We start from the raw sequence: 26,666 nt of genomic DNA, 5'->3' as shown, positions 1-26,666 counted from the left end.
GGAATTTCTTCCGGGCACAAACTGGCAATTATTAATTTCTCCTTTGTGATCAATTTTCAAAGAGTTGACACCTCTGTGAAGTGTCCCTGAAGTCCCTAAAGTCCCTGATTGGTCAAAGTTTGACCTTGTTTAACTTTTGTACTTAGAGCCTGAAAACGGTTGTAGAAACTTGCATAGAAACTGATAGTAACGTCTGAATGCGTGAGCTTTGAACGCAGAAGCCCGACAAGCGCATATAAATGTATTCACATAGATGTTTCACTGGATGTAGAAACTTGAACGCACATTGTCGAACGTAGCTTGAGGAGGAAGTAACAATGATGCCCACCAAGTTTACTATAATCATAAATTTGTTTTCAGCTAGGCCTGTAGAATAAATCGCAAATTTATCGTTTTCGCGATATCGAGCTGTGCAATATGCATATCGCAAAAGACGGTGAATATCACAATAACTGGTTACTTTAGATGTGCTAAAAAAATCTTATTGCAGCTTAAAGTACTTAGCAAATAAAATAAGTCCATTAATGCATTTGACTAATCGGATGAAGCCCTTTTGTGTTAGATGCTCACTTCCCTGGTAGACTAGTTTAATTTGGAGTATAATTTAAGGTATGTTGACTATTTTAACTGCAGTGAAATGGAAATGCTGTTTTTAGTTGTTTGTTCATGTATCGCAAGCTATATCGTCGTCGCAATATTAATCACTAATATCGCATATCGCAAGTTTTCCTCATATCGTGCAGCCCTATTTTCTACCCAAAGTGACTTTTAGAAAACTAAAAGTCTTCTATGTCGTAGGGGGGGTAAAACACTGTCCTTCTCTCTTCATGTCCTCTGTTAAAGCCCTTTATCCGTAAGGCTATTTGCCGTGTCTACTGTTGTAAATAATTTTTAACAAGTTCTTTATGCCAGTGCTTAATAGCCTGCAAGTGTGCGAGTGTGTGGCCAATCACGTTTCAGTAAACAGACTGGAGAGCAATGGGTCCTCCCTGATGTGGGATTAGACCAGGCTTTTTAATTACAGTTTCACACTCCCTGGAGTGAGAGCTCCACACAGCGCTCCCCACTTCTCTGGAAGTCTTGATAACAGCCAACTGTAACTGTGTCTAAATCTGTGTATAAAGTGCAGCAACACAAGCTTGTAATCATCATCTAGTCAGTCTTTAAATGTGTAAACATTCTAACCCTACTCTACAAGAAATCTAGTGGCAGGATTATAGGACAATGCAGTTACATAAATTTGAAATAAAATTTAGGAAAATAACGCTTTTTTGTAAAGAAAACAGAAAGAATGACACTTTTCAAAACGATTTTATAAATCTGTTGAAATAAACATTTAAATTTTCTTAAAAAAGCTGTTTATTCTGGAATATAATAATGGAAAGTAACTATTTTAATCAACAAAACTCATAATTAAATATGTTGGTTGAAGAGTATTTCTTCCAGTTAACTCTATTTTTTAGTTTTATTGAGTATTCACATTTTTACTTGTTAAAGACCCACTCTGATGAAAATGGTGTTTTTAGCATGTTCTACCAGCCTTTTTGTGATGATGGAGAACATATAAAAAGTGAATTAAGCTTCAATTTGTATTCCTTTATTCAAATTGCAGTGAAATATTAGTAGATTAAAAAAACTGTTTGAGAAAGCTTGTAGATGGACCTAGAAACTATGCTGGGTGGGCCACAAGCTTCTACCCCATTCTGATGCAGCTACTTGTACATGACTGGATCCATGTTCGTCTTTGTTTTCCACGTCTGAGCTGGCATCTGGCTCAAAACTTTACAGATGGATAGTTCCATTGCTCACCATTTTTGTTGTACCATTAATTTTAGATCGGTGGTTGAAGGGCTGTAAACTAGCAGGTGAACGTGTAAACAGATGGGTGAAATAGGCACTGTCCTGCCCACAGCTCAGGTTGATGAACTACTACCACTGCAGAAACTATGTCCTAAAAAGCGCCACAGGTTTATTTATTTTGCCTAAAAATGCCTAAATCATAATTAAAAGACCACTGGGAACACTTAACATAGATCAATAAACAATCTGACTGGGTCTTTAATGTGTAATTGCAGAAGATACCTTTTAATCAATTTCTTTTGTCCCACAAAATGTTAAAACTAATTTTAAAGAGAGAGAAATAAACATGCAAAAACATTGAGTTCTACTCAGAGAGCAGAAAGCAGCAAGCGGTGGCCTAAAACAAAAGTACTATAGAGAAAAGGGCTTGTGTTTAGTTTGCGATTATGCAGAATGTGATGTGTGCTGCTACTGCCACTTTATTTGTGCGTATTAAACTCAGCAGGTGACAAAAGCGATTGTGCTATAAAAGTAAACTCACCTTCATGTTTGTTGACACATCCTTACAGAAAAACGACAGAGTACAGTACAGGATGAATCAGGAGAATAGCTTTTTAGAAGCACACATCTTAGAAATTATCATTATTTTTCTTAACATTGCATAAGTAAGGCTAAATTATCATTATTATTCTTAACATTGCATAAGTAATGCTACGTGAGGGATCTAAAGCCACTTTGGGCATTAGAATTGTGGGATTTAGAGTTCTTAAGAATGGGAATCAGGGAGTGGAAGTGTGTTTCTTGGCAGCAGTAATCCAAATCCATAATTTGAATATAAATTGAAATGGATAATATACTTAGTAAGGTTTCTTGGAATGAGTTGACAGTGATCCTTAGAATGCAACAATGCAACTCTTCTCAGGTGTCTTTCTAACAAGTAACGGTGCAATAATCATAATCCAAAAGCAGATTTCATCTTTTTTTTTCTACAATTTTCAAATTAAGATCTTTAAAAAATCTAAATCAATAGACATTTTGTTTTGAATCTGTAAATAGCAAGCATGGCACAGTTTTCTGCCTCACCTTAGTTTCTGTCCGCCGCGTAGTTCCATCATCGGATGTGACGACAGAGACGTGAGAAGTGGGAGTGCCGGGATCCTCTTCTATGGTAACGGTCTCCTCCACCACCTCCTGCGGCTCCTGCATCATGGCCAGGGGTGTGGTGTTAATGGGGCTCTGCTCCTGCACAGAGTGTGAGGACAGTAATAAATTGAAGAAATCCGGACTATTAATGCAAATTTCCATAATTGCTATCAAGCACAAAAGACCAAAAACAAGAGGGACTCTTCAGAAACAGAAGGATTAATCTTCCATTGTGCGACGGCAGTATTGAATTACATTAGAATGCAAGAGGGGCAAACAGGGATTATTCAATATTAACAACACCTGCAATTTACAAAAACACATCAAACAATTAATAAAACCGAGAGAATAAAACAACCCACATGAATTTTAATACAATCAATTAAAAAAGTTTAATTTAGTTTTGGAATGAATGGATTCAAAAAAACATTTTTGATATAAAAGAAGCATGAAAATCAAATTAACATGATATGAATTACAAAATTGATCACACATCAACACATTAATATATACAAGTGTATTAATTGTATTCTTTGTCAGCATTACAATATTTTTATTGTTTTTATTTATTTATACCTTTATTTATTTTCCAAGTCACAAATAAGCTATTTTTCAAAACAGCATCTGCTCCTGATTCACAACAATTTGACTAAAGACGTACTCAGAAATACAATTTTGAGGTTAATTTCCTTTTTTCATTTTTCCTCCATCATCAGAAAAATGCCACAAGAGCATGTTAAAAACTAAAGCACAATATCCATCAGAGGGGGTCTGAAAGTCCTCTTTAATGCACATGAGTTCATGAAGGATTTCATCATAACCCATATCATCATTTTCCCACCACCATGTTTGACAGTGAAGGTTTAATGTGTTTTGCCTTTGGTGCAGCTGTAAATTACTTGTTTGAGGAAAATAAAAAATGAATAAATAAATAATATTTAAAACAAACATATATTGTTATCTCCACTACTAACTGCATTATCAATCAGTTAGTAAAATCCAGTATGAAAATTAACCCAACAGTATTCTCAAGAATTTCCAGAATAAGGTGTTCTAACCTGAAAAACACAAAGTATATAGGTTTTATGTATTTTTGTAATAGTATGTTTATGTAATTTGTAATAGCAATATAATGACAAATGATGATAAAAACACTTTTAAGTACAGTTAAAATTTTACTGAAGCTTCTTAGTTTTAATCTATTTGTTTTCATGTTAACAGGCAGTAAAGAGAGTCTGCAAAGATTCCTAAAATAATGCCTCTTTCAACCATTAGCCACTCTTTCCACAAATGCAATGTGGTCAGATAAAAGCATCCACAACAATGCCAGTCTTGGCTGTAGTGGCATTTAAATCGGGAGTTTAGAAGTAAGCTCACTCACAGCAAAGCTGCTCCATGAGGGCACAGAAAGGTCAGGAGAAAAAAAAAAAGATTGTCTGGAAACATTTGTACCAGGGTTTAACTCAAGTTTTTTTTTTGTCCTGGATGTCACAATACATCACAGTATAAACCTCAAATAGAAGAAAAAGTGACAGTTTTCTTTTTACTTGTAAACTGTTTTTCTGACTAACAGCTTGGAAATAAGCTTTGGAATGTAGCTTTCCCAAATCTGAGAACAACTGCACAATCAATGCCATTTCCTTGCCACATTTGCTTCCACATCTTTTATAGAGGTGCCTTTAACTTACTATCAACTCATAAAGTAAAGCACCAGGGTACACGTTACTTGCATGAACGTTTTATTTGAACCATGACTTATAAATCCCAGGCTAATGGGTGTCTACTTTCTTTTTTACACCGACTATAGAGTTTAGCCCCAATTTTGCTGAATAATTTATGACAAAATGTAACACAATAAGCTTTGTTGCACAACCAATTCTGTGCAAGGCTTATTTTACGACCCCATGAGAATGGAAAGCTCTTTTCTTTTGACCTGACACATAAAACCTTGGAATTGAAAGAGATTGCACCTTCTTTTAACTGTTAACAGAGCCAATCCTCTAAACTAAAAAAAGAGCAGTTCGTCATCCTAACCTACATTGCAAAAGATGGTTTCAGAGAATATTTAGAACAGCAAAAAAATAAAATAAAAAAGTTTAGACTTCTGATATCGGTATTTAAAAGAAAAAATAGAATCAAGATAGTATTTAAATCAAGTTATCAATAATGTGTCGTTGCTCCATAAGAGTAAATAATTACAATTGTCTAGTAAAATTATCACATGAAAGAAATGAAGTATATACATATTTTCTAGTAAACCGCAAATGCAGAAAAAATAAAAAACCTCCACAATCACTGACACTGTAAAATAGGTTTATTTCAAACAAAAAACAAAGCCTAAATTTTGCTTTTTTTAAAACATATATTTAATCTGTTGCTTTGGATAAAACTATGGATGAAACTGATATATTCAGGTGAGGGGTGTAACACAAAAAGGTAAAAGATAACAACATGTCTTCAGCAATCAGTGCTATCCTCTGTCTTTTGTGTGTGCGTTGTATAAAATGTCCTCAAAATTAATTTGACCAAAAACATATTTCTTCTCCTTTCTTCTTTTTAAGTTCCACTATGATCTTCTTTTGAAATATTGTAAAAGTTTTCCCAGTGGTCTTTTGTTATTATGATACAATTTTTAGCTAAAATGCAAATACCAGTATCGTTTAGCACATAGTTTCTTCAGAGCGGCAGTTGTTCATTAGAAATTGGCGCAGGGCAATCCCACTCCCACTACCCTTCTCCGTTACTGAGAGCTCTCCGTTTACAAACTCTCTCCTGCTAGTTTACAAGCCTCACACCCCCACCTTACATTACCAGTGCAACAAAATGCCAAGCAATATCTGAGCTATTCTGCCGTACAGTTTTGAAACAGATGCCACCTCAGATGAGGAAAATGAAGATGGATCTAGTCCTACATCAGAATGAAGCGAAGCAGGGAGCTTGTGACCCGCCTTGCGCCTTTTTACATCACAAATAAGCTTTTTTTTTTCAATAGCACTTTTTCGATTACTGATTCACAACGATTTAAATAAAGAAATACTCAGAAATGGAATTTTAAGCTCAATTTCCTTTTATATGTCCTCCATTAGAAAAAAGCTACAAGAACCTGCTAAAAACACCAAAACACATCGGAGTAGGCCTTTAAAACAGTGAACTAGAATGTCTTGTCCGAGGATAGCAACAATATAGAGGACTTTGAAGACACTTTTTTTCATTGATTTGGCAGCTTCTCTCCGGCTTCAAAGCTAAAGCGCTGCTCATTTATCTCCACTCTGTACCGCTGATTTGTCAAAAGGTTGGCTTTTCTTTTTTGTTTCCACTAACCCAGAATTCTGCACCCTCAATGTCCTCTCTGGGAAAAAAAAATCCTGAGCCCCGAGTTTGGCAGCTGATTAGTTGCCAAATTGAAACACATGACTCTAACCTCAAAGTAAAAAAACACAGGTGTGTTTATAATATATAGTTCAAGAGCAAAACAGGTCAGTCAAACTGATAATGAAACATCGTTGCAATTATTGGAAGAAGAACTGAAATGAGTGTAACGTTCCAAAATGTGTAGTAAATATTAGGGATGCCCCAATTCTTGGTTTAAAACCAAACCGTATGTTACACTGTTGTACCGAATCGTAGTAAAAGTGAATCGTTGCATTGTTACTGCGTACCAGTCTGTCTAAACTTTTTGCTGTTTTTTTGTAAAACTCAAATCATATATCGATCCAAAAAAAAACTGTGACCAAAAGTTAAGGCTTAAAACTGAATCATGGCGAAAGTGAGTTGTTGCATCGCCAGGAAATGTGAGCTTCAAATATAAATCATTATATAACGTCCCACCATTTTTTTATTAGAAATACAAGTGCTGTCATGCGATTAATATTTTGTGTGATTAATTAATTATGACCTGTAATTAACTAATCTCATTATCTATATTTAATTGCAATTATTTTTAACCTTACTAATTGCACTAAAAAGTCTAATTTTGAGATATTTTGATTTAGATTTGTGACATTGTGTCGCAGTAAAAGATCCAATTACAACAAAAAAATGTCTTTATGAAATTTTCCTAATATAACAGACTTCTAACCTTTACTTTTACACCAACATAGAGTGTATGTTTTTGGAGCTCAATCAATTAAGAATAAAAAAACACAAGAAGACAACATCAGGTCCAGAGTGCTTAAATGTAACATAAAAACAGTAGGAACACTTTTCTGAACAATCCAAAAAAATAGTGATAAAAAACTTCTAATCAATAACATAATACATGCTGGTATACCTTACTCCACAGTTTACCGTCTCATGTGATTAGGCCGCCGTGTACCCCATTAATGTAAATAAGGAACACCTCGCTGGGATAGATAATGGCTGTGGTGTGGCGGGCTTATTTGCATTAGTTCTTTAAAGAACTACAAAATCGTACATTGATGACATCACAGCGCGTGCGTACACAGCGGTAAACAGACACCAAAACGTGCACTGGGAGCGATGTAAGAGGCGTTTTCAGCTGAGTTCAAATGAAACGTTCCTGCAAGTATGTGGCGTCATGTGACTTTTCTTTGAAAACATATGGCATAAAAATAGAGGAGCCTTTAAAGCAGGAAATGCTTTAGGAAATGAGCATCTCACACTTGTTTAAAAGATGCAGGGCTGTTCTGCACACTGTATAAAAGGGGAGTGGGGGGATGAGGGTCGATGACCCTGAGGTTCACCGACGGACCTCTTCTTGATCCAAGATTAATGCAGTGTCTTTCATTGCTCTCTCCCCCCTATCTGCGCATATGCTAAACCCAACATTACAGCCCTTAAATAAATGATTAAAAGCTGTCTGGCTGAGGGCCGTTTCATGGCGGCCACAGGAGAAAAGCCGCTGCTTGTGGGTCGAGGAGAATCAGGAAAGCCGTCATGGGCAAGAGAGATGAGGTAGAGTGAGATAATGATAAGGTGGCATAAAGGGCATTAAGGAAACTGTGCTAAAGGAGCGGGAATAAAGCTCACTTCAAAGAAAAGCTTGTGGAAATGGTTAGTAATTTACAAGATCTTCGTCCCACCTAAAGCAATTTCATAGAAAAAATAAGCACAAACCAACCTTAACATTGAATTTGTTACAAAACGCCAAAATTGTTTTATTCTCTTGAACATACAAAATCAAACGTTCAAACTTTAGCATTATTTCAATGGTTACAAATCCTTTATTGGTTAAGGAGTGAATGATAGCAGTAGACCCTTATAGGTGGATACAGGTACAAAATGGGAAAACCTGTACGGGGCACACAGGTGGCTCGTCCAGGTTTAGATCGTACACCGATTGGTGAACCCATTGTGCAAAAAATTCATGCACTTTTTTTCCACAGGTCGTTGCGAACACTTAACACCCAAGGAGTAGGTACGGGTGACGTAAATGAAACGCAGGGACAAGTTTTCCATTTTTCATAGCCTCCAAAACGTACGCACTGCAGGGGACCACTAGTGCTGTTCAAGTTCCAGCACATACTCATTCTACAACACCTATATGGTTAGTCAATTAGTTAGATAGTTAGTTGTTACTGTTATTTGTTAATAAAGAATACTGCGTTGGAATTATTAATTTCCATTGTATTCATCTGCGACGCAGGAATTTTGTGTTCGGGGGGGGTGAACCGCGAAACTGCGATTATTGTTGCTTCATCACTGCGATGATCAGAAATCCCACACCGTCACAGCTCTAAGTGCGCAATCCTTGCATGCCTGTACTGCGTTTCATGTTTCCAGTCTGACTGTTCAAATTTAGGAAATCGGGCAATCAGAGCGTTGTATGAGCAGGGATTCTACAGGTGTACAGGCCAGCTGACTAGAGTGTGATGTAACAGCTTGCACAACAGCATCACCCCGTATGTCATTGGTGCGTGCAACTTACATTATCCTTAAAAATCCTTCACGATAAGCTTACCACACGCACGACAATGGTACGATGCATTTTTATAGCGTTCTTTATGGTGGCCGTACGAGCCTCAAGGGAGCTGCAAGATACACCTGTGCTAACTTTAAGACGCAGCCATTCCAGTCTATGACCCTCCGTGGACACAGACAACCCAAAAATATGGGTCAACCCCTGTACGGATGAATGCGATCAAGGGGTTGGTGTTGGGTTTGTCTCTCTAGAATCTTTTTGTCTTTAGACTTTTTTTATTAGCTGGAGTAAAAATAAGTTTATAAACCTCCAAGATATACAACACAAATTTCTATAAACTCTAGTGAAAGAAACATCCATAAAGACTTGACCTATCAAGAAAGCTTTGGAGGTCCTGAGGACAAGGATATATTGACAAAGTTGTATTTCCTCGATGTGCAAAAGCCAGACTTCATTTTTAATAATAAGAAAAGAACATGTACAAGTCCTGTAATTGAAATCACAACAGCCGAGACAGCAGCAGCACAGAAGATGAAGCTTCAAAGAGACAGGGATTTGGCTCAGAGGAAGGCCGGAAGATTTGCACAACCTCCACATCATGGTCCGACTCCACAGAGGCTGAAGGCCAGCGGCAGCAGAGGAGCACGGCTGAACCGAAGGATAATGAAACCCCACCTGTCTGAGCTACATCCTGACCAAGAGGAACATCACTGGCCGACTCGCTTCTGAAGTGCGGTCATACTAGGAGTAATCTTTCCATCTAAAAATATGTGCTGTACATAGAAATGTGGAATATACTACTTGAATTCAAAAGTGCTCATTCATAAAAACAAGTGTCAAAATTAGTACCTACAAACCAAACCCTGAGAACCTTTGAAAAATTTTCTGATACATTTTATTACCTCACAAAATACATCCAAGTCTAATAGGAATGGATTGCTGTGAGGAAAAGAGAAAAGAAAGAAGACAACTATGATTGCAAAGATTACACATGAAAAGATCCAGTGTCAGTTCAGTTGCAATCTTCAATCTGCCAACAATCCAACTTTATTCATCACTTGGCTTCCATGCAGGTAAGGTCACCTGGGTAGGAGAGAGCAGATAGAGTTGCCAAAAACTAATTTCAGGAAGACTAAAGTTGGACTGAAATGCAAGTCAGGACTGACGTGTTTAAGGATAAAGATTGAACACCGTCATGAGTGAGTGCTCTTGACTAAATTAATTGAGACCTTTAGAACAATAGCAAAAATTGAATAAACATTTGTTCCTGTTTTAGAGTGAACAAAGTGGAGTGGCTTTTAATCCTGTTATCCAAGAAAGGGTGAATGCGCCTTCCTATTACAGGTCCCAACTGAAAATGTCATTTTCTGTATTTTTTAATTATTCCAGTGATTCTATACAATAGACGGTATTCTAAAAGATTGAGCCATATTTGTTACCTCTCAGCTGGAAAACAGGGCAGATAGTTCACATTTTAAAGAAACTGTGGAGGGTTTTTTCTTTATTATTGTTTTAACCTATAATTACATAGAACAGCTTTAATGAGAGGAAATTAATTTATTGAAAAACAAGGATGCAAATGATCCTCAGTACAACCCGCAGATCCACCTGTGGCCCCGGAGCAGTTCTACTGCAGGAACTGGGGCCTAAGGCATTGCTTAAGGGCACTATAATGGAATAACAAAAATGGGGCAGAAACCACAGTGCCTCAGTCCTAACTTGTTTTAATCCTATTGACCCAGGGAGTTACACCAGGGACCCACCAATAACCATTTAACCACCACTGCACCAGGAGTGTTTTTTACATGTCTTTATGCAAAATCATAGGAAGTTGCAAAAATGTTTCTTTACCTGAAGGATTGCTACTTAATGTTCCTTGAAGTAGCAGCAAATTCATGTAAACAAGAAGAGATATTAGCCTTTTTACTTTAATATCACAAGGTGTTGCTGCAACATTAAAGTTTAAAGCCTGAAACCCATTTGGGCTCCATCAAATGCATTGTCTTGTATTTGATCATTTGATTTTCTGAGACACAGGCTATGTCCAAATTTCTTAACTAATCCCCAACCTCTAAAAGACTATATAGTGCGGTACTATCCAGTACCCAGAATTTCAATGCATTTCAGACTCCATGCTTGAGAGGTTGTTTTTTTTTAACCAAAAATATGACGTCAACCATTTTCCCCGAGTTAAAACCTAATAAATATTAAAATTTTACAGAAAACTTCTTATAAATCAACTATGTTCTGATGATGAAAACTTGAATGACTTATGTGAAATACATGTAGATACATTTTTCAAATTTCAAATAGTTATACATCATGGTCTATATCCACCAATCTAGTGAGCATCGAGGCCTGCTAGTTGTTCACAGAAATTTCCAGGGCACTGGATTTTAGAATTGCAGATACGGACACAAAAAAAACCAAATAGTGAACGTCTTATTCAGACAAACAGGGGTCTCTCGCTAAATCACGATTCACCTCTCATCGTCTAGCTGCTTGCTGGATTTTTTTCAGCGCAATTTTGCATAATTTATTTCAACAACGTACTGTGTTCTGCTTCCTGATTAGCTGTATGGCTTGTCAATAGGGCTGAACGATATGAGGAAAACTTATGTTGCGATATGCAATACAAGTGATCAATATTGCGATGACGATATAACTTGTTGTATATGAACAAATAACAAAATAACCAAAACAATTCCATTTCACTGCAACAGTTTAATTTAAATAAAAGTCAACATAACTTAAATTATACTCCAAATGACCCTTGTCTACTTAGGAGACATCTAACATGAAGGAGCTATAAAATAAATAAAAGAGCTCCATCCGATTGGTCAACAGCATGAAGGCGTCCATCCGATTTGTCAAATGCATAAAGGGATTTATTTGATTTGTTAAATACGTCAAGCTGCCATAAGAATGTTTTCGCACATTTAAGGTTTGCAATTTTCGCTGACTTTTGCGATATGCTTATTGCACAACTTGATAGTGCGATAACGATGAATTTGCTATTTATTGTCCGGGCCTACCTGTCAATCAATCTCCTTTGTGTCATATCTCCTACACATAAATCTTCGATTGCAAGCAGATCTTTGTTTTCATTCTAAATTACTGGACTTATTTTTCTACAAAAGTTTGAACTTTTATAGTTTGAAGAAGAGAGAAGTGTTCAAAATATTACTGTCTGCCCCAAAAAAATAAATAAAGTGTGTAGTGAGGAGTTTCACAACCTTAAAACATCAATAATTTCAATTGATAGGTTTCACCTATCACAGATTAGATAGAACGTACATATTTTTAGAACGTAACCCCCAGGATAAACGAGGGAACACTGTAGCCATAAACTAAGCATTCAATCTTTTGCAGAAAAAAACATCAAAAACATGTTCTCTTTTTTCTTTGAGTATACACTTAAAGTATGAACAAAAATACAAATTTTTCTCAAGATGAGATGACCTTTTTAAGTCATTATCCACAACCGATGGTTTATAATAACAGTCTGATTTAAAGAATGTGCTGCAATCTTAACTTTTGATACTCAAAAATACTTTTTTTTTCAATACTCAGACACTAATCATTTTCTCCAAAACTGTCACCCACAAAAAAAGTCCCGCCAATGTGTACCTCAAAGTCATTATTCAATGCTCACAGTAAAAATATGCTTCTCTCCACAATGGAGTAATTCTACTCCCCAGTTTTGTGCATGCTTTTTGCACGCACATCGAATTTCAGCCCTCAGATTTTTCTGTTAGCTTACAGACCTTTGTGATACAACCGCAGCAAAAAGCTCAATTCAGCTGAATGACCTTCCTACTGGTGTTCCCAGTGTTTTTCTAGCTGTTAATTGTAAAACTACTACAAAAGATGGCACATAGCCCCCCCCCCCCCACCCCCCAATTTTATATCCTTAGATATTGCTGAAACAGAACATTATATCCCCAGTGATTCACTTCTTATGAGAGCAAAGACACACATGCAATTTTTCAGTGTGACAGTAGAGTTTTATGAGATTGCTATATTTAAGCACGATACAATGATGAATAGTCTTAAATGAAAACAATGTGGTCTTGATTAAAAATAACCAAAAATAAACATTACCAGTTCTAAGGGATTGCTTCTGAGGAATGACGAAATCCAATAGGGCACCAACATTACCTTTTACCTCAACCCCCAACCTAAACATTTGCAAGATAATGACATCCTGGCAAAATAAGATTCCTAAAAAGTGGTTTAAAAGAGACATTGGGGCCAGACAGTTCCTGTGAAAAGGGTCACATGTTTCCAATTGTAAATTACTGCAGATGGATGAGGAACACATTTCCTACTCACTCCTACATGAGAGGAGAAATTAGATCTCTGTGTTTCAGTCTGAACCCAGTGGGAGGGAGGCTCTGGTTCGTTTGGTTTGAGACGCATGCACAGATCACCACCTGGTCATGCATTCTGGTGTGATCAGAATCACCTTCCTTCCCAATGCACACCCCTGCACACATACACACACATACCCATTCCCCACTCAGACTTAGCCTGACCCTTGCGCAGCGACTAACAGGATTTTACTCCAGAGCCATCCCAGCAATCATTACATGGCTTTTACACAATTAATCCTCTAGCAAAAGATCACCCAGCCAACCCTTAGACCATCCAATTCTTCCATCAACCCCATCTGATTCTTCCACCTGCTCTCCCAAGAGCCCTCCTTATGGCAAACAATCAGATGATAAAGTTTGGACGGAAATGGGACAGACAGGGAGCTCTGGACAGCAGCATCTATTGGGGTGAAATGCAAATGTGAGCGGTGGTTGTGTAATCCAAACATCCAAAACAAGGCCTGCTTGCAGAATCAGGAAGAAGGGAAGTTGAGTTGAGAAGGGGGAACTAGAGAAGCTGACGATGCATGGATGAAGACCAAAACTACAGACTCTCACGGACTAAAAAACAGGGAGGCAATCATTCAATAACATCCAAGGCACTTTAGGCAGGTTTGTAGGTCCCAACTCTGTGGAATAATTGGAAGTTTGACTGACTCATTGTAATGTTTTGTACACACATTGAATGTAATGCCCATTGCAGAATGCGCTAAATGCGTCATATAACTTTAGCCGGGCACAAACTGCAATTATTCATTTTTCCGTCATGATCAATTTTCAAAAAGTTGGCACTTCCGTGAATTACAAAGTAACACTATCGATACGTCACCTCCAAATCAAAGTCCTAGATTGGTTGACGTTCAATTGGTTTAACTTTTTAAAGTGAATTCATTGCCCGTGCGTTAAAAAATGGTTTATTGATGCATGAACGCGAGAGTTTTGAAAGTGGAAGCCTGAAACGCGCATACACGCAAGTTGATATCGAATTTTCATTGTGTTTGCTTGATCGCGCATTGCCAATCCGAGATTGCAACATAGCATTACATTGTGCAGTTGTAACCTTAATGTGAACAATATTTGTGCATTTAGGTGTATTTTTCAAATCCAATAACCCTTTAGATCTCTGTGGAAGGAGCCAAACACACCAAAAAGCTAATGATGCAGCTGGGAAGGACGGGGTCTTAATCTATCCAATGGCGACTCATCCCGAGCCAAAAAGGAGCTTTTCCTCAACCTTCTTGACTTTCATGCTCGGCCTCTTGGTTTCCCAATTTAGGGCTGCTTTTTCTGCCTCTCCCCAGACCCTACCACACAAACACACACTCATATAGACACCCTCACCCCCCCTTTAGTCGATGTGCCCTTTGTTGCTTTTGCAACAGCGCCTTCACACAGGACAAAACTTAGCTACGTTCCCGCACACATGCTGGATCACTTCAGCGGGGAGTCATGACCATATTTTCCACACCCAGACCTGGAATGAGGACCCCAGCTGAACCCCTACAACAACACCACCTTCATATGTGCAAAAGCTGATATTCTCATGCAAATTGACCAGAAGAGGTTTTGTAACCTTGGATAATTCATCACATATGCCATCAATTACATACAAAATGGTTCGCACACACAGTCACATACCACATATGCTTTCCCTGTAATTCATGGCCTGAAGTCAGATCAGGAGTTAAACATCCAGAAAGTCGCATTATGCACGGAATTCACAGGCCACATTCGGCCAAAGAGCAGCGAGAAATAAGCAGTCCAGCTCTTCGGTTAGTAGCAGAGAACAAACCCAAAGGAGGGGAAATCGCTGGAGCCTGTCAAACTAACTGATTCAGTGAGCGCTGGAGAAAGGGCCTGATTGTTTGGACAGCAGGGTGAAAGAAGAATTTGGCTCTGCAGATGTAGATTAGAAGGAGCTGGGAGCAATCACGGGGCGGTGGGCAGGTTGTGGGGCGCGGGCAGGGGTGGATCTGTTATGACTGTAAAGCGGCGATACAGGAGGGTGACTTGTTTGCTGCGGCCCTGAACTTAGCCTCTGAATTGCTGTCGGCACAATTCTGTCAAATTGCTAGCAACTGAAGGGGGGGTCTGGAAAATGCAGAGGGGGCTCTGCGACAGGTCCAGCCAGAGCTTAGTTCATGTGAGGTCTACCAAAAATGTAAAGAAATGGAAGAAAGGAACATACGCTCCACTTCCTGGCAGGCTACAAATGCTACACTTATTGTCCCCCTGACATCCTTTATCCTGAACTGTCTGTGTGTGAAGCCTCAGGGTCTCTCATTTAACAGATATTTACCCCCTCTCTTTCCACCATTACTGGCATTTTATTCTCAACCGTCTTGTGTTGAAAACACCAAAGCCTGAGGCAGTTAAAAACCAGGGACCACAGACAGGCTCAGTGCTATTTTCTGGATGTTTTGGGACAGATACCAAATGCTTTCCTGTGGGACTGAATGGGTTTATGTAAAGAGGCAGGATGGGGAGGGGGACTTGGAGGTCAAGGGACAGACATATATTTGTATATTTGTCTTGGACATCAACAATACAAACCATCTTTTCAAGTCAACGTCTTTACAGCATACATGACAAAAAGCATGCTGCATAGAGGGAGGCATGGCTGAACAAGTCACCGCAGATTCTCAAGTTAGGACACTATGGGGCAAATTAAACTACCACTTTAAGTAGCCTTTTATACAGCTGCTGTCGCCAGCAAAAAAGGAAACATATGCTCTTCAAACTACAGAAATTCTGCAATCATTTACCGTATTTTCCGCTCTTTAAGGTGCACTAATTTTTTTTTTCCAAAAACGACAGAGCACCTTATAAACCGGAGCACCTTATATGTGGATTCATTCTGGTTGTGCTTACTGATGTTGAAGTAATTTTGTGAGGTAGACAGCCTTCTGACAAAATGTCAGTCTGTTTTATGTACCAGTTGCAAACAAGGGTGGAAGTCATTGTAAACACCCAATCGCTGCTAACATGTAGCGGTGTCTGACTGGGGTTTTTTCACTTGCCACATACAAGGTTTGGGAATTAGCATAGTCACAGTAAAGTTGGTTTTCAACAGCATAGGTCTGTTTTTTACGTGTTGCAAACAAGGTTGTGCGTTATTGTAAACACGCAATCCTGGTCAACGTGTAGCAGTGTCGAACTCTGGTTTTTTTTTCATTTGCCACAAACAAGGTTGTGAATTAGCATAGTCAAAGTAAAGTTTGTTTTAACAGTATCGGTTTGTTATTTACGTGTTGCAAAAAAGGTTGAGTGTTATTGTAAACACATGTAGCGGTGTCTGACTGTGTTGTTTTTTCACTTGACACAAACAAGGTTTGAGAATTAGCATAGTCACAGTAAAGTTTGTTTAACGGTATCGGTTTGTTTTTTACGTGTTGCAAACAAGGTTGGGACTTACAGGTATTGTGAGTACGCTAACATGGCTAACGCTTCTAATGTGGCTCACATGTAGCAGGTCACAAAAAAGTTGCAAATGCAGTTAAAGCCTGACTGACATCCAGACTTATCTCTGACTCTTGTGTACACTAGGTGTGTGTCGGCAAGGGTCAGGAGATACGATACGCATCTTAATATGCATGCCACGATGCAATAAATATTGGGATATTGTACCAGAAGACATTTACTTTTTTCTTTTTTTAAGAGTATGACTTGGAAAAAAAATTCTACCTGAATATAAATGTACCTTTCATTGTAATAAAATGGTGACATTCATGTTATTTAATGATCACAATGTTAAGCACTGCAGCTGTATCTCATAAACAAGTTGCTTTTACCCAAGCAAATTCATAGTGCTTTTATTTTGGTAACTTAAAATATATTTGTTCTTAAAGGGAACAGTCAACATTGTCTGATTTTTTACAACAAATATTTTCAGTTTAAGAAAAAATAAAAAGAATAAATGTGCCTTAACCAATAAGGTTCTAATAGTATAATTGATGAAATAAAGTGCTGTTTATTAACAACATTGCTTAATGCAGCTTCTCCATTACTTTTAAACAGTTCGGGAGCCTGAAGGGAAAAAAAACGAAAAAGAACCCATCAGTTCTTTCCAGAAACACTAAAGTGTGATGAGGCAGTATGACAGGGTGAAGAAGAGCGCTTTAATGTGGCTAAGGTGCTTTATTTACATGACAGTCTGCGCTGCAGCTCCACTTTTTCACACGGAGAAGTAAACACGTATTTCACCGATCATCGCCACGATGTTGGCCTTTTTTCAGAGTGTTGTACACATCACTCTGATCCATCAGGTCGCTGAACTACGATCTATTGCAGTGAGGTTCCGCAGAACTTTGGCCCGCTTTGCCGACAGCATTTTGGCTGATGCTCCGTGCATGACCCGCTGCGCAGCGGCAATGCTTCACTCGTTCCTATCTGAGACCGCTACAAAACACCGCGATCCGTGTTTTTATATGATACTGGCAGCAACATGGCACAGAGTTTTGGTTCGGTACCCATCCTAAGTAAAAAACTATGTAGTTCATGTCTCATAACAACAAAACAAGCTGGTTATCGCTGATATCTTGTTGTTGTTTTGTGCGCTGTAGAGCTGCTCAAAGAGGCTCATTGAGCTAAGCTGCCAACTGCTAACGTAAATACTTTGCTACTTTAAAGAGTTGCATTTCAGCACAAAGCAGCTTTTCTCAGCTTCAGAATCTGTTGGAATGGTCGAGGAGTTACGGTAATTCAAAGATCATCAACACTGGAGCTAAAGCTAAGGCTCCAGTGTTATCGGGTAAAAAAAACATAATTTGGAGTCTAAATTACATAAAATGTCACTAAAATAGCAACTCACAGGACTACAAAAGTCCATCAAAATAACGGCCTGTGCCTTTATAAATTTGTGGTAAGACAAGTTGGAGAATGTCCTGGGGATATTTTTACAGCTTTGTGCCGGTGTATGAATAACAATTTGTCATTTTTTTAGACAACAGCAGAGCTATACACCAAAGGCAGGCTGGAAGAACTTACCAAGGAAGGAAACTCTGGATTTACAGCTAACAGCCTATGGGTCAAGTGATAAGGTGAGGCTGGCTGTATATGTGCCATATAAAAGGAGCCATTGTGCCATTGAACAAATCTGTCAGGAGGCCTGAGCTGCAGCCCAAAGACTTAATTTATTATTTTCTGCTCTGTCAAATAAAAATAAATGGGATGTTTTATGTTTTCCGTCTAACTCTGTTCTGAAGGCCATGACCAGTGCAAAGGAATGCACATGTGTGAGTAACTGAATAGCGCTTTGGCTTCTTAGTGCTGCACTCAAAACTATTTCCAAACTTGATGATATCCAGAAACATTCACCTTTTTACCCCCCCAGGTTAATCTGTTTTTACTTCATGTCTTCCATGTGTGATCTGAATTGACTTAGGTTCAATTTTAAGAGTTTGTACTGCCCTCTTCCCTGTAATAATGAGAATTATTAGATCATCATCATGAATATAATTTGTGTTGCTAGAAAGAAACTTTGCAAAGCTAGAGTTTGTATGTCCCACTAATAGTCATTGTATAGAGTGTAGAGCTACAGTGCCAATAATTTTAAAAGTACAACTAACTATATGTGCTGCCAAACCATATGGTTCATAAATAGCACACTAGACTCTTTGGTTTCTTTTATTTCTGCTAAGCTAAATATTTCATGTTAGTTAAAAAGGCATTTCCTCGAGAAAGATACTAAAAACCCCGGGAACAATTCTCTACAGTCGGAGGAGCTTCGTGCCAGAGATAGTTGCAAAATGCAAACACATCTGATATGTGAAGGTCAACCAGAGTACATAGACACAATGTCCTCTTCATCACTCCAAAACAAAGAGTGAAAGAGACAGAGATGTCCATTTTGCAGCATTTTTTAAGTAAAAAACCTGAAGGGTATTTTTGTTTTATGAGTACTCTTACCGGCAATAAACTTAAAAAGTAACCAGCGGATCAAAAAAGTTGATAAATGACTACATTTGAATCAGTGTTAGATTTGAAATAGTTTTCTGTAAATGACAAGTCAAATTGAGGCCTCAATCTAAAAAAAAGGTATGCTCTTATAAATAACGTTCCAAGCCACACCAAAAAAGTGTTGGTGCTTTTTAAAGCATGTTTGAATTGATGAGTGTATGTTTGTAAGAGAGGAGCTGAAGTGGGCAAAAACAAACAGTCTTTTAAGCTGCTTTTCAAAGCTACAAGCTGATTCTGAATATTTAAAACTAGGCAAATATCTGAATGCAGTTTTGGTAGTGTGCCTTTTTTGCATGCTAAATTATTTGGAAAGTACATTTTCAAAACCAACCATATGCCAAGAGGAAGCGCAGCCTTTGAAGTGGTGGCTCATCCACTGCAAGTGTGACTTTTATCATAAACATTTGTAGGATAAATTAACACATCAAAAATGGAGGATTTTCATTTTCATTTCATCAGAAAAGCTCTCCAGAGAGTCTGTTATAAACACATAGAAAAATCTTGTGAGTTATCAGCTCCAAAGATGGGTTTAAGTGCATACTTTTTAAAGTTTGTTAAGTAAGTAAACTTAGCTTGTTTTCACACAAAAATAGTCCTGTAAAATTGGTTCAAATGGAAAAAAAAATCCCAATAATTTTCACATCTTTCTCTGGATTGGTTTGGTTTTCCTCACACCAAAAGAGGGCCAAAAGCTGAAGCAGACTGCCTAAAAAGCTCCAGTAGGTCAATGGCTGCTCACATGCAGTCAGTAAATGGGCTCTAAAACACAAAGTCCTTTGACAATCATGCATATTTGTACCTCCTCCATAAGCTACATTTGAAACTTTCATCATTAACATATTCAATTTTGCACTATGGACTATTTCTTTCTTTACTCAATTATAATGCACAGTAGGCCTGCACAATATACCGCAAATTTATCGTTATCGCAATATCCAGCTCTGCAATATCCACATTGCAAGGGACGCCGAAAATCGCAATAAATCGTAAACCTTAAATGTGTTGAAACAATCTTATGGCAGCTTGAGGCATTTAACGAATCAAATAAATCCCTTTATGCATTTGACCAATCGGATGGACGCCTTCACGTTGTTGACCAATCAGGTGGAGGCCTATTATGTTAGATGTTTGTCACCTATGTCGAGGAGGGTCATTTGGAGTATAATTTTTAAACTGTTGCAATTAAATCAGAATGATGTTTTTGGTTATATTGCTATTTGTTTATATACCGCAAATTATAACATTATCGCAATTTTAATCTCTAATATCCCATATCGCAGGTTTTCCTTGTATCGTGCAGCCCTAATGTACAGCATTTGAATTAAATTGAATTAAACTTTATCTCACTCAGAGAAATTCACTCAAGAAATTCACTAAAGTAAACAGATTCATAAATAATTGTGCATTATATTAAAATTAGAATTTTATGTATCGGATTGTTATCAGAGCGTCCAAGTGGGGAGAGGGGAATGAAGGAGTATAAATCTCTAACAATTGCATATAGTCAATCCACCATCTTCACTTCACATACATTTCCTCCCCTTGGGTTGGGAACGTATGTGAAGAGGTTGGGTTGGGTTACTTCCTCTATTTGCACTTCACAAAGTTCATCTGACATCAAGGAGACAGACAAGTAAAACGTACCAGACCACATTTAAAGGTAAACTGAGACCCTCGCTCTCAAGGGCTCACCTGTTTGATCCAAACCAGAGTTTGCGTATACTGTACTTTCATATTTACTAAATGAAGCGGACTCTCCGAGAAAATGGCCCTGGATTGAATCAAACCTGCTGGTGTGAATGCAGCTTTACTCCCTCCTCCCTACAACAATGAAAACTCTTCAAAGTTTCCAAACGGGATGAGAAGAACATTCTCTTTTTTGTCCGTCTCAGTATTTTCTCATTTCTTTGTCAGCATCTATATTACTGAATATTTGCATTGTTCTGCAGGTGTATGGGAGGTAAAACTAATGAATGGCAATATACTTTTTCCCACCATCTTCTAACTAACCCTAACTTTACTGCCACTCTTCAGTGTGGGCCCCACCAGCTACAAGCCCCACATCTGATGCACCCACCCCTCCAAACTGGTCTTTAATCAAGCAAACACACCAATAAATATCTCCATCCAGCTCACCCCACGATGACCCGCTTCTCTTTTGTTTTTGTTTTTATCTGCTGTTGTTCCGTGTTTTCTTTTCAATAGGAAATGCAGGCTTTGGAACATTTAAATATCCCGTAAACAGGATCTTCACCCAAAACAGCCATTAGCCGAGAAGGGAGTGATGACAGGTCAGGCACTTCGGACTGGAAGATTACAAGATCAGGACAGTTTGTGTGTCGGCCTTCGTCAGATTACTGATGGCGGCATTACCATACAGGAAGGAAATGAAGCCCAGCCCTTCAAAATTCTCCCAGACATCAAACAAGAGTTGCTACTATAATTCGAGACTCTCACAACAAATGGATCTGTTAAAGCTGCATTCAAAAATACTATCTGAAATGTACTTTCATAACCAAAGATTTCTTAAAACTTGTTTAGTTTAGAGACAGAATTTTACTGCTTTGGACATGCTGTTGGTCACAGCAATGTGACAATTGGCCATTAAAAAATATCAAATAAAAAAATACATAAAGAAAATAAAAACCAACACCAAAGTTTCTGTCAAAGCAGTATAAGAAAAGGTAACATTGTTAACAGCAGACATGGTCAGGTTACTATACAGCTGGAATAGGTTGATATATCGTAGCCAATAAAGATATACAGTTCCCATCTGACACCATGAATGAAACTTTTCTCTTTTTGAAATGTGTTAGAAACAAGCTTTTTTATTTTCCAAAAGATATTAGAAGCACTGGCTTTAGAAAAAAATAAAGCCAAATTAAAAAAAAGCTGTAGTGAAAATCCTTTGAAACACACTTTGCATGGTTTTCATTGGGACATGAAAAAGTTTACCATATACAGTATCTTCCATTAGTGCCCGGACTCTAATAGACGACGATCTCCAATAAATGCCAGGTCTAACAGGTGCTCTTTACTTTAGACGCCGGTCCAATTGTGACCAGGCTACTTTAAGAAACCCCCTCCACAGTCGTGCAAACATTGGGTCTCTGAGCCAGTGTAGCCATCAGGTAGCGATGACCAAGAAATGCTCATTGGATTTAAAAAGTGGATCCCAAACTTTTCTGTGAAAGCCAAAAGCAGATGGCTGAGAAGACGGTTGCAGACAAAGGAGCTAACCAATTGCGTGGTGGAGGTGCAAAAGTGAACAACAAATTGGAAGAACTGGATTTAACATGGATTATTGAGCAAAGACAGAAAGGTGCCTGTGTCTCCAGGAAAATGATCCGCATGAAAGTTAAGAGGATTTTTGATACAGAGGCCGATGCTTAAAGGGAAAAGAAACGTTCGCTAATCATAACATAATACATTGTTGTCGTAATTAAATAAACCCTGAAATGTTCATCTGGTGTTTTTCTCTGCATTTTTTGACCGAATTTCACCACAAAATGAACCCGTTAGCCATCACCATTCTCTCTGTGATGGAACAAATGGCGGTTTCCAATAGGCGCCTGTCTTTAATAAACACCGGGCCGGCTGCCACATTTTTGGAATAAACGCCAGGGCTACTATTGGAAGACATACGGTAATCTAATTACTATAAACATCTAGAGACACAATTTATTTAGGGTTGATTTCATTAGAGACTATTGTTCATTGGAACTACAAGAATTCCATATAAGAAGTCATCACTATTTGAATCCACAACCCAGCTAAGGGAAATGTGAATCATGCAGTTTGAATGCAATTATGTAAAAAACAAAAGCTTTCTTTGGACACATTCTGTGAATTGAGCACAAATGTAGTCAATAAAGCAAAGACTAGATGGACAAAATGGCTGGCAGAGTATTTGTACTTCGCCGTCTACTGACTGCTCTGATTCGCAGAAACACTCAGAGGTTTGTGTGCTCTTGTCTCTGTCGGACAGAGGATGTCCGGTGCATGCCAGCCATCTGATTACCTACAATTCTCATGGAGTGCAGCCACTACAAATTAGTTTAATCTCATCTGGCTCCTTAGATTTACCAAAATAAAGGTTCTTTCCAGCTGCTTTGACCTAGATCGTTGAGCAAACGTCTCTAAATTTAAATCGGAACAGACTTTTTTTTTATATTTACATATTTATAAATATAGAGAGAGATCTGATAATAATGAGAATTTTTGCAATAAAGCAAACCCAAACCACTTCCAGACTTGCAATCTGGGTAGAAGTGTAGTACAGCTGCACCATCTGGGAGATTACCTCTGCTAGTACCTCTGTATTAACTGGCAGGAGCTGTTTTTGTGGGTGTCTTGAGGCCCATGCTGGAGCCCAAACAGAGTGCGTGTGGGCTGGAGTGGGGTCCAGCCAAGGGGAAGTGGGCCTCTGTCTGATGGCTTAAAATAGAGTGAAGGTTGTGAGGTGGCTGTAGTTGGACTGACAGTGCTGGAGAGTGTTTTGGTCAGGAAAGGATTGGGGAAGGCTTGGTGCCACATTCAGAAACTTCCACCACTGTGCATTAAGCTCAACATCACCCCACTGGAGCTGTGTCCAGGAACACATGTTGCTTGGACTGAAGACAGAAAGAAAGGAATACTTTCAAAAGACAGGACAAAACTAAATAGAGACAGGTTTTTCCAAAAATCCTCCAAGAGAAAGAGAAGTGCAGAGCCAGGTTAGGTGAAAGAAAGCAGTCAAACAATCGAATGCAAATCCTTGCCTGGGAAAATGCATTTATTCACCAGAGGGTTGTCAGTTCTCCTCGGGCAGATCGTTTTATTTTCCTCAAATTATTTTTTTACTTTTTGTTCTTCACACAAGATTGCAAAGGTTACAAAAGCGCTGCCGAAAAACAGACTATAGGGTTGGACGGATACCAACTGCATTAAGCACAATACTTGCAAAAATCCCATCCCTTCTTGGCCTTACCATTGTCCTCTTCCTTCCTGCCTCAGCAGGAATGTGAGCATTCAAGCGCAGAAGTCTTCCGTGACACAAGCTGTATACTAAACATCTCTGCCTGCCGTCATGTTTTAACCAGCTACCAGTGGTATTTCACTTACAATAGGGACAGACGAAAATACAATCAGAAAAGAAACCTGTAAGATCCTTTTTGATTTCTGGTATGTTCTGACGGTTTTGCAGTAAAACAGAGGAGAGTTTACCCACCAAACCAAGTTCATGTCTTAAAGTTTTACGCCCAACTTTTGGAATAATAACGTCCTGACCGGTATTTATAATTCCCCTCCCGGCTTCAGAGAATGTAGTCAAAAGACTAAAGCAATTAAACACCATTGACAGTCAGCGTTCATTCTAGTGCAAAAAAGTGTGCTGGCTCTACATCCGACTTGACTGGTCTGCTTCTCCTAAACCATATTTGGGCAGTTTGAAAACCTGTGAACCAATTATGAATACTATTTTTTATGCTACAACAATGATTTTTTAAGAAAGTCGTTTTTTATTTTTTAATAGAGATATGAATCACATATGATCACTAGCTCTGAAGATCCTAAAGCTACAGTAACCAAACTTTCTCTCATGACCTGACTGTCCTATTCCAACTTAGTTTTCAGGGGGGAAGAAATCAATTCGATTTTTTCAGGATTTTTCATGTAAACTTCCACTTTCGGCTTCTCCCATCAGGGGTCGCCACAGCGAACAAGTCGCGTGGTAAATTTGGCAATGTTTTACGCCGGATGCCCTTCCTGACGCAACCTTCTCAAACCGGGCTTGGAACCGGCAGAGGCAGAGAAGGGAAATTTTTTTTTTTTTTTTTTTTTCATGTAAACATGGATCATAATTAATTAAAAAGCAGATCAATGTTCTGAAGATCCTGAAGCTACATTCACCAAACTTTCTTTCATGACCAATTATCACCTATTTTTAATAATTAATAGTTAACAATTTTTTTATTTTTACTTGATTGTTAGAGCTAATTTACAGAAGTGCGCTTTTAAAGTGTTGAATGATAAAAGAAGGTTAATGAAATAAAAATAGGGACCAACCTGAATCTATCATTTTCTTTTTTTTTTTACAAAAGCATTGGATCTGGACTTTGTATTGACAGATACTCAAACTCAAATGACTCAAATTCGGAATGGGGCCAATAAATTCTGATTGGGACATCCCTAGCTGGTACCACCACAAATGCAAACCGATAAAACGGATTCTTTGTGTCAATGCGCCAAAACTTGAAACAGAAAAGAGAAGACAAATGTGCTGTGTGCCACAACAAAATGACTAGTCAGTCTAATTATGAGGATCTCGTGGCATCAATGCCTAACCAGATTTCTATCTAACTGCAAAGTGTTGTACAGAGATAAAGTGTGCGTTGGAATGCCCCTTCATGGTGAACATTTCATATGAAGCCTATTGTTGTCTGCCCCACTGAGGCCTCAGCAAATGGACCAAAGAGGAGGGGAAAAACGCTCCAGTGGATTCCATGGGCCAAAGCCCATTAGTCCAGTGGCCTGAGGAAGAAACTAGGCAATATCTCAGGATGATGAAAACTCTTTTTTTCCAGTCCATGATTCAGTGAACAAAGACTGATGGCATTTAAGGACCTCAGCTAAACCTGTGGAATGCATCAGACAGAGAATGACTTGTTCCAGACAATCATTTAAGGATTTAAAGAAAAACTGCATCCAAACAGAATACAAATCACTGGCAATTCTGACAAGAAATATTTTGTCTACATAAAACTAAAGATTTTGCAATATGAGGCACACAAACTGCTGCTCCCCAAGCCTCAAAGCTCAAATGCAAATGCTCCAGATCTGATGCCAACATGAACAACATCTCTCAACAGGAGTGACGTCGTGTTGCCTAAACTGTTGACTTTCCCATTTACCACAAAATGAGACCATAGCTTTCTGTGTCATGGTTGAGCAAAAGCTGCTCGTCAGCCAGAAGTAAGCAGCTAAAGTAAAAATGACACTTGGATAAAGCCAATCAAATTCAATAAGATGAAAAAATAAAAAATAAAGCAATATGAAAATTGAATGAATGGCAGAAAAAGCACCAAGAACTTATGCAAATCAAACAGATGAGAAAATACATTCAAAATGTGAATTTGGAAGTGATGAATAAACCATTCTATTTAAAAAGAAAAAAGGAAAATAACTGAATTGCTAAAAAAAAAAAAAACAGCCTTAAATTAAGAGAAATAATTTCACATGTCCAAGCCCTCCTGAGAAACAAGAAAGCTACTGTGCTGCTTTACTCCACCACAGGAGAAAAGCAGCCACATCTGGCACATAACGCCTCCATTTGAGTGGAGATTGGATATTGTTCACTTTGCTGTTGCTTGAAGGTCGTGAAATAGATTTTTTTTTTTTTTAAACAGAATTAGCAGCAACTGAAAGACTGTTGAAAATCCTGTTTTGGGCGTTTTTTAACATGTATTTTCTGATAATGAAGGACATATATAAAGAAAATCAAGCTCAATATTGCATATTCTGAGTATTTC

At 38.2% G+C, this 26,666-nt stretch overlaps 1 protein-coding gene across 15 annotated transcripts in view; it reads right to left on the bottom strand.

Annotated features, from left to right (window-relative positions):
• arvcf (ARVCF, delta catenin family member) overlaps positions 1–26,666 on the bottom strand; it is a 265,429-nt gene that overhangs the window by 93,001 nt on the left and 145,762 nt on the right. For 12 of the 15 annotated variants that reach the window (XM_023958692.1, XM_023958698.1, XM_023958694.1 and 9 more), the window contains 2 exons: positions 2,884–3,042; positions 2,342–2,362 (listed from right to left, as the gene is read on the bottom strand). In XM_023958692.1, the coding sequence (XP_023814460.1) occupies positions 2,342–2,362; positions 2,884–3,042 (180 nt within the window). The remainder of the gene's footprint in view (positions 1–2,341; positions 2,363–2,883; positions 3,043–26,666) is intronic. The other 3 variants (XM_023958695.1, XM_023958696.1, XM_023958704.1) reach the window with 1 other exon arrangement.

Source organism: Oryzias latipes, chromosome 9 (assembly GCF_002234675.1).
Source record: "Oryzias latipes chromosome 9, ASM223467v1".
NCBI classification, from domain to species: Eukaryota; Metazoa; Chordata; class Actinopteri; order Beloniformes; family Adrianichthyidae; genus Oryzias; species Oryzias latipes.
The sequence above is the reverse complement of the archived record's forward strand: the minus strand, read 5'-3'. Positions and strand labels throughout refer to the sequence as shown.